At 38.1% G+C, this 9,625-nt stretch overlaps 1 protein-coding gene across 1 annotated transcript in view; it reads left to right on the top strand.

The window, feature by feature from the left end:
• Window positions 1-727: 727 nt before the first annotated feature.
• Window positions 728-9,625, top strand: part of LOC125647473 (uncharacterized) — a 19,564-nt gene continuing 10,666 nt past the window's right edge. The window contains exon 1 of the mRNA XM_048874144.2: window positions 728-1,456. Coding sequence (XP_048730101.1) covers window positions 1,207-1,456 — 250 coding nt within the window. The 5' untranslated portion in view covers window positions 728-1,206. The remainder of the gene's footprint in view (window positions 1,457-9,625) is intronic.

The following is a 9,625-nucleotide window of genomic DNA, read 5'->3' on the forward strand; positions in this document are numbered from 1 at the left end:
GACAGTTTTCAATCTCAGTCACTCAAGTGTGTTTTGTTCAGATATTAGATGACAGCTTAGCAAGCCTCGTTGAACGGAGAGGCGGGCACTAGAAGCTTGTATACATAAAAACGAGTTTTGTTCTTAATCACATTATATACATGTGTGAAAATAAATTGTTTTACCTTGGGTTGTAATGTCGCTAAATCTACCAGTTTCGATTAATATTTTGTACAGAATATAGAATGAATTGGTTGGTATCAACATTTTGTGCTTCGTCTCCCTACAGAAGTAGACAATAATCAATAATTATCCGAGTAAAATGTAAGAGACTTCTGAATAACTCGCTTCTGGTAGGATTATATTTGTTACATACAAAGAACAAATGATATGAATCCTCTGAAAACCCGTTAAAATCAATCAATATGCAAGGAAACACCATTGTGACCGAATTAAATGACGTATCGGGTATCATGACGTATTTTATCAGCTGTCAAATTTAATTAGTGATTGTATTAATTGTATTTGTTTTATACTAACCAACAACACAAACTAGCATTTTGAAACAGAAAAAAAAATCAATAATAGCTTAATTAGCAGTACTAACTTGGAAGAATATCCTGTAGTAAAACATGAATAATTGATAAAAAATTTGGATTATTCCGCTAAACTGTACCGTAGTTTGTTTTGGAAACACTGCACCGATCGCAGTCATGTGGTGTTTAAGCTCTGTAATACATGCTGTTTAGCTGGAATTAGTATTTTAGTAGAAGGCAGAGATATATTGATTTTCAACATTAGAAAAATGATTTTAAGATATTTTTACTTTTCGTGTATAGCATATGGAGCTATTCATGTTTCAAGAAATTAATTTCCATCTAAAACACAGCGTTAATCCAAAACCCAAGTATATCGTTCGGAATTTTCTTTTTTGTTTTCAACATAAAACATTACATTCTGTTAATTCGCTCAAACCGTAATTAACACTGGCGTAATTACTGCGGTTGTCTGACGGCATACTTTATTGGAGATGCCGTAAAAGAGTAAACCACGCGAGATTCTGCGAGTTCCTATTAATATAAGCTCCGCGTTATCCAGCGCTGTTAAACGCACTTGATGTTGGTATGGTGATGCGAAACTTTTACAACACCTGAATATGTAGTACTGTTCTAATGTGTCATCTTATTCTAACAATTTTCCCCTTGAGAGCAAAGATTTATAACCAACATGTTTAACGAAACTTTTAAGTCTTCGAGCATATTTTTGAAATTGAGCTTAATTCCTGCTTTTGTTGGATTTTTGTGTCATCTTGTTTCGTTCGCTTCATCTTACTGGCGAGTGATTAAGAGCACAACTTTTGTGTCGCCGCATCTGAGCTTACAACATCGGCTGCAACATACATATTGCGGCCTCTGGAATTGTTTCTCATGTTTTTCTGACAATCCGAATTGCGAATCTGTCAGTCTGGAATTAGAAGGTAAGAAAGTGCAACGAAAACAAAACAGAATAGATAAATAAACGTTTTGTTATTTGTCATAAATTCTGTCTTTGTTTAAATTTTTATGCTTTGACAAATAGATGTAAAATAAAGACTATTTCTAGTATTATATTTAAAAAATTATTTATATCTACTATCGTAATTAAAAAAAATTTCATCTAAATTGTTTGTGATTATGAAAATAAAGATGAAACGTTATGAACATTTCTGATAACAAACTACAAATAACAAACAAGTTACACAGTGAATGAATGAGGAGACGAGTAATGACAATGTGTAATAAAAGTAGGCATTATCACTCTATCGAAATAGCTGAATTAACACAGCCTCTCCTCTAGCGTTCGACAAAACTGATTTAATAAACCGTATAGCCCGAATGTTTACACAGATGCCTATTGAAGAAATCCTATATTTTCTAAGAAAAACAAATCAAGCAATTCTTTAGAAGAAAAAAATCTCCTTGGATATCACTCGAGAATTTCTTTTGTTTTGAACTGCATTTTCTATATCTTGTACTACACTTTTAAGAATTTTTTTTTTTTTTTTTTTTTATATATTATTCATTTATTTCCCAGAACCTACTCTATAACAATTTTAAAATAACTAACTAATATAATAGGGCAGCTGCCAGGGATGGGGCCCTGACTAAGCTCCCTCAATATATAACAAAGTTTTTACTAAAGTACCACGCAGGGTACATATTAACTAATTTAGATGTACATTCATTGAATACATGAATTTCATTGCATGTCAGAGTAATATTGTCATAGTTGACATTTAGATATATAGGTTATACAGTATTCATATTGTATGATGATCAATGTAACAATGCCATAATGTTAAATATAATAAAGCTAGGGATTTTCTTAAAACATAATACCACTCATGCTGCCTCAGGGTCCACACACACATAAAAGTAATCTGCTCTATGTCAAAGATATATGTGACTCAAGTGGTCTAAAACCTGTTAAATGGTTTCTTGATAATTTAAAATACAAAAGTAATTGGATTTGCCAATATAAGATTTTATATTCAGTCTTTAGAGAATTTATAAACAAATATGATCTTTCAATTGTTCCATTTATCACAAACTCTTCAATAATCCCTCGCTTTCAGTACGGTAACAAACTATTAAACTTAAGCAAAGGTATTTCAAAATTTTTTTACAAAATTTTATGCAGTAAAAAATCACGTACACCTATTTATCAGTCATTCTATGAAAGAGAATTTCATATTCAGTGTAAATCATCATGGGTAAAAATATATAGACATAAAATTGCAAATATTTTTGATAAAAAGGTTGCAGAGTTCAACTATAAACTTCTGAACAACTTGCTCAGCAATAATTTATTCTTAAGTAAATGCTGCCAAGATATAAGCAGTAAATGCAACTCATGTCCAAATGAAACAGAAAATTGTAAACATTTAATATTTGATTGTTCAAATGTCAAAGATATTTGGAATTTGATAAGTTCCTCATTAAAATTTGAAATTAGCTGGAAACATATTGTTATTGGCTTCTATCAGGAAACAAATGACAAAATATCAGTTCTTAATATTTTAATTTCTTTCATTGCTTATCGTATATACAAATTCAAAATGTTATGTAGACTCAAGAGCAAAAATGAAACACAAGAAAGAGTTAAACAACATATAAAATATGAATTGCTAACATATCATAAAGTACTTAAGAAATGTAACACTCATAACTCGAATTATATAGACATTATATTAGGAATTTCGGATAAACTTTAATAAAATTAAATCAATGTGTGAGACATTATCAGTATTGTAACATACTTTTAATTAATATACATATATTTCTTACTATTCATATGTCTGTATTTATTTGTAATCGATATGTTCACGTACAACATGTATTTAATTATGTAAATGTAGTTTTACGTATGATATAAATCCACCTCTACTGGGAGAAAATGGTCTCCCGGCTAGGCTGCCCTAGGGTCATCTCTGGACACTTTTAAGAATTGACCTACATTAATATTTACCCCCTAAAAAGAGGGTTTGTTTTTAAAATTTCCATCCAAAGGTTCAAAACTGCAGAACTTGCATATTCACCGGTCGCGGCAACCTGCCATGGTTAGGCAACCAAGAATTTGAGATCCCGGTTTCGATTTTCGATCCCGACCTAAAACGGTTAACATATAGGTAGTAAATGTTTCTTCGCCAAGCGCCCGGCAGAAGAAGTGCGAGTCACAGGTCTTTCGGATGAGCACTTATAAAAGGAGGTGTCCTATCACAGTAGGCGCTGGCATGACGTGGAACCTTCCTTGTCACAGTAGGCGTTGGCTCGGTGTTGAACCTTCCTTGTTACAGTAGGCGCTGGTTCGGTGTTGAACCTTCCTTGTTACAGTAGGCGCTGGCTGGGTGTGGAACCTTCCTTGTTACATTAGGCGCTGGCTCGGTGTTGAACCTTCCTTGTTACAGTAGGCGCTGGCTCGGTGTGGTACCTTCCTTGTTACAGTAGGCGCTGGCTCGGTGTGGAACCTTCCTTGTTACAGTAGGCGCTGGCTGGTTGTGGAACCTTCCTTGTTACAGTAGGCGCTGGCTCGGTGTGGAACCTTCCTTGTTACAGTAGGCGCTGGCTGGGTGTGGAACCTTCCTTGTTACAGTAGGCGCTGGCTCGATGTGGAACCATCCCTGTTACAGTAGGCGCTGGCTCGATGTGGAACCTTCCTTGTTACAGTAGGCGCTGGCACGGTGTGGAACCTTCCTTGTTACAGTAGGCGCTGGCTGGGTGTGGAACCTTCCTTGTTACAGTAGGCGCTGGCTCGGTGTGGAACCTTCCTTGTTACAGTAGGCGTTGGCACGGTGTGGAACCTTCCTTGTCACAGTAGGCGTTAGCTCGGTGTGGAACCTTCCTTGTTACAGTAGGCGCTGGCTCGGTGTGGAACCTTCCTTGTTACAGTAGGCGCTGGCTGGGTGTGGAACCTTCCTTGTCACAGTAGGTGTTAGCTCGGTGTTGAACCTTCCTTGTTACAGTAGGCGCTGGCTGGGTATGGAACCTTCCTTGTTACAGTAGGCGTTGACTGGGTGTGGAACCTTCCTTGTTACAGTAGGCGCTGACTGGGTGTGGAACCTTCCTTGTTACATTAGGCGCTGGCTCGGTGTGGAACCTTCCTTGTTACAGTAGGCGCTGGCTCGGTGTGGAACCTTCCTTGTTACAGTAGGCGTTGGCACGGTGTGGAACCTTCCCTGTTATGGCCCTGAGCGTCAAGCGTAGGTCTAAATTCGTGGCACTTCACCTACAGCTGGTGACGTCTATGCGAGTAAACAATTCTCTGATGGGACATTACACAACATACAACGTGTATTGCTTACTTATTAACGTATTGAATGGATCATTTTTCTGTCAATCTAGTCCCGTGGGGATACGGATTAGAATAGGTCCTTAGTACCCCTTGTTTGTCGTAAGAGGCGACTAAATGAGGCGGTCCTCAGGATGAGACAGCAAAAACTGAGATCCCGTGTCACAGCAGGTGTGGCACGATATAGACCCCTCCCTGTTCAAAGGTCGTAAGAGCCCAACATAGGCCTAAATGTTGCAGCCCTTCACCGGCAATGGTGACGTCTCCATATGAGTGAAATATTCTCGAAAGGGACGTTAAATACAATCAATCTATCTATTTATCTATCTAGAAGTATTGAATATCAGGTAAAAATATTTTTATATGAAAAGGTTTCGGTGTGTTTTCATTTAGTTTTTAACAAAACGCCAAAGATTTGTGACACTTGAGGAGGACAATGTTCACAGGTTTTATGTAAAAATGCCACACCCACCTCCATTCTTAGATTCAATGAGGTGTGTGATATGAAACTGGACTATTCAACACACTACATGTATACATTAGATTTGTTGTATCCATATTGTCCAACTTTTCACACTGCCATAGCTCTCTCCTGTAAGAATTTACAAACAAAAAAAAATCCGAAAAAGTATCAAAGATGTTTCTGTTGTGTTGAAGTTAGCTAGGTTTTTGGAAAAGCTATAATTTTGCACTTAATTCTAATGGAATTTGAAAAGTCACGTGAAATAAAAGCACATTTCGTGAAATGAAGAAAATAATCTCAACAGTGACAGAAAGGGCTGTCAATAGACATTTACATTTACTTTTTAATGCTTTAATAAAAAGCATTAGAAAGTTTTAATGATATCTGCTTGTAACTGTAAAGACCGAATCCCTGACGTCTGTTAGGCGTATGAACACTCGAGAGCATGGCGTCTGGATCTCGGTCCCAAGTGTGCAGAATGAAAACAAAGCTTTGTTGCTCAATCCCGTCTCAGACAAATCTCATTCGATGTCTAGTGAAGTTGATCTTACCTCCAATGTGGTTAATATTACATGTACCAACCAAATACCATTAAAAAAAATCCAAATGCGGGATTTTTCAACAATTCTTCATTCAGTAATTGTACTTGAATTCCTCGAAGTCGACTGACCCTGGTTGACCACCTTATAGTGAAAATTCCTATGCTGTTTACAATTAAATAGATTTAAAAAGATATAAAATGTTTAGAGTTCAGATTGCAATTTTTTTGATAATTTGATGAGTATGATATATACTTAATTGAAAATCAATTCAAGGATTGGATTATTGATTTTTTCAACATTGCGCACTGTTTCATCTTTTATCGTATGGCATCACGTGCCGTTCTATGGCTGTTCCGGTATTCGCTACTTGCTCAAAGAATTAAGCGAGGATTTTGAAATATAGATGGCACACATTAAAAAGGTTTCAAAAAAGTTTATGAATTGGGGTAAGAAATTCATTTTAGAAATGATATGTTATGCTGTACATTCTATGTAATAGCTTGTTGAAATGCGCAAACATTCTGTTTAGTCGTATAGTGCCAGGGCCCAGCTAAAAGTCGACCAAAATAATAGGCATTTCTCCGAATTAATTTCTGCATATCTTGGGAAGTATACGCAATTTCGGGATGAAATTTGGTAGTATTGTAGATTGATTATGTGTGAATATATTAGAATACAGAGTAGAATTTTATACCATTTGGTTTATTGTTTTTACATCGGCTAACTTGGGTACCCTATATTTAGAATTCTATACCTTTACTCTTTAATTGTAATTCTAACCCAAGCGATAGATACAATTGCCTGTGGTTTGACGCTGGCCTGGAATCTAGAATATATCCTGGTGTTGTATAGTAGTCTATATAACACCGGCTTGCGATGCGAGCACCCCAACCTATAGGTTATCGCGAGCGTCGATATTTTTTCTTGTACAATATCACCCGTTGTCAAATAATGTTTCCCATTGCTAGATTCTTTCCCACTGGAAAGTGCGACTCTTACTCCCACAGGGAAACCTTATGGGATCTGGGGGGGGGGGGGGGGGGGGGGGGGTTCCCAAACGTTTTTCGGCCAATCATATTCGAGTATTTTACAAGAAACAGTGCAGGAGGAGTAATAAATTTCTGCACAGGGGATGCAGTAAAAGGCGCGGTGTGTAGAGGGGCGGTTTGGAGGTCCCTTGAGGGTCCTGGGAAAAGCCATGGTAGGAGTTCAGCCCTGAATTCTAACAGGTGGCATGCGCCGGTGCCACATCCGCCATTGTGAAAGTGTATGTGCTAATGGTGGAATTGAGCTTTTTCAAAATCTTCCCAGTAATCTTTATAAAATTTTCACATTTCGAAACCTTACGCCAATTGCTTTATTGTTGGTGAGTTAGTCAGGTACAAAAATAATACTAAGAATTTTTGATGATGTTACAAAACTCTGTACAATCAACCAAATCGGTTTTGTAAAGAAGAAAGAGAAATTGTTTTTTCTCAAACCATGTTATGCAATGTCTTCCCTCGTTATGTTCTTTGATATCCGGGAGTGCTTATCTCTCCTGATTGCCCTCTCTCTGTTGTTTGTTTGTTCTTTCTTCTCTCTCATATTTTGCGTTCACCCATGTCACTCAGGTGACCTAGCGAGATCGGTTATTTGCCTGTCGTCTTGAGCTTTTGTTATCATTTGAACACAATGCTCATTTTAAGCCAGTTTTTTAGTTAACAAGTTTGGGGAAAGAGAAATTGAGAATTTTGCAATCCTTGCACTCCCCCCCCCCACCCACCCACCCACACACACACACCTTAAGACTGTGAGACATGTCGCAATTTATTTGTCAGCTTTTTATGAATATTCTTAAAATTTGCATTAAATGTTGAGACAATATTTAGAGCAAATTTTAAGAATATTCCTAGAAAGCTGACAAATAAATTGCGTACCATAGTCATGGTGAGCAAGGAGGCACTACCAAAATTGTAACGGTTCTGTTGCTAGGGAGATCTCTGATGTTAGAACAATGAAAATGCATTATATTCTTTAATGGTCTGGACTCATGCGCTTCCAGATTTAGATCATACAGTGAAACGGATTGTTTCTTTATAGTGAGAGACCCATGGTCCATAGCCTTCACTAAGTTCTCTATAGTGAGAGACCCATGGTCCATAGCGTTCACTAAGACAGAGAGAGACCCATGGTCCATAGCGTTCACTAAGACAGAGAGAGACCCATGGTCCATAGCGTTCACTAAGACAGAGAGAGACCCATGGTCCATAGCATTCACTAAGGCAACATACATATATACATCACTCATTCACAGCAATGTGAACACGGTTGTCTTTTTAAAAAAATAGACATGCAAGAACAAAGAGTATTTTGAAAGATTGTAAATGCAGACTTTTATTTTCTCTCTCATTTATGAATTAATCTTTTCAGACCGATTTCACGAGATGGCCCATAAAGTAGTTGAAATCGTGTGTGTTTTTCTTTGATTGAACGCGTGTAATCACATCATCATTTAGGAAAATCATCGCTGCAGCGAATTTTGCCACTATAATCCGATAAATTGTTAGCTTAGAGTACAGAAACGGGTGTTGAACTGAGTAGGGGTATTTTTTCCAAGATGGCGACTTTTGTCCCTTGTATTGATATGACATTACTTGCAGGGGATGTAATTTAAATGATGTATCAATTGTCGAAACGTGCCGTCATCTTTATCAAAACGACTTCAAAGGGTTTTTTCAAGAGGATTCTAAATCATATTTTTGATGATTTTTTTTTTATTTTCCACAATCCATAAGACATACCCCTGTGCTCGATATTGAATCTACAAACTGGGTAAATAAAATGATGAGTAAAGAGCACACTGCGTGGTTCCTGACATACGGGATCTGCCGTTAGGGCTGGGCTGCGTGGTTCCTGACATACGGGATCTGCCGTTAGGACTGGGCTGCGTGGTTCCTGGCATACGGGATCTGCCGTTAGGGCTGGGCTGCGTGGTTCCTGGCATACGGGATCTGCCGTTATGGCTGAGCTCTGTGGATCAAATTGTGAAAGTGAAATATTTCGATGAAAGGCTTTTAAACTCGAAAAGTCGAAAATAGAAAATGAGTGCATGCTGTAATGAACAGGGAAGCCGTAAACCAGCATTGTGAAGTTCCCGGTCTCTGAGTCAAAGATTCTTGTTGCATGGTTTTGAAAATCATGCAGACAGCGACTTGTGAAATTCTTGATAATTTGTAGAAGTGTTCTGGTCCCTAGACAGGTCTAAAAGTTTACAAATAATGACAAAATGATTGATTGATTGTATATTGTTTAACGTCCCGCTTGAGAATTTTTCACTCATATAGAGACACCATTGGCGGTGAAGGGCTGCAAAATTTAGGCCTATGCTCGGCACTTATGGCCTTTGAGCAAAGAAGGATCTTTATCGTGCCACACCTGCTGTGTGGTCTCATTCGAAGGACCACCCCATTAAGTCGCCTCTTACCACAAGCAAGGGGTACTCTGGACCTATTCTAACCTGGATCCCCCAAGGGTCGGTATCCCCACGGCACTTTATCTTTGAAAAACCGTGAATGGGCTACGTAGTGAAAGTTGGTAGGTCTGATTGGTGACTGTCTATGGCCGCTTTTCTCTCGTGAATGGGCTACGTAGCGAAAGTGGGTAGGTCTGATTGGTGACTGTCTATGGGCCGCTTTTCTCTCGTGAATGGGCTACGTAGTGAAAGTGGGTAGGTCTGATTGGTGACTGTCTATGGGCCGCTTTTCTCTCGTGAATGGGCTACGTAGTGAAAGTGGGTACGTTTGACTGGTGACTGTCTATGGCCGCTTTTCTC

This window comes from Ostrea edulis, chromosome 6 (assembly GCF_947568905.1).
Source record: "Ostrea edulis chromosome 6, xbOstEdul1.1, whole genome shotgun sequence".
NCBI classification, from domain to species: domain Eukaryota; kingdom Metazoa; phylum Mollusca; class Bivalvia; order Ostreida; family Ostreidae; genus Ostrea; species Ostrea edulis.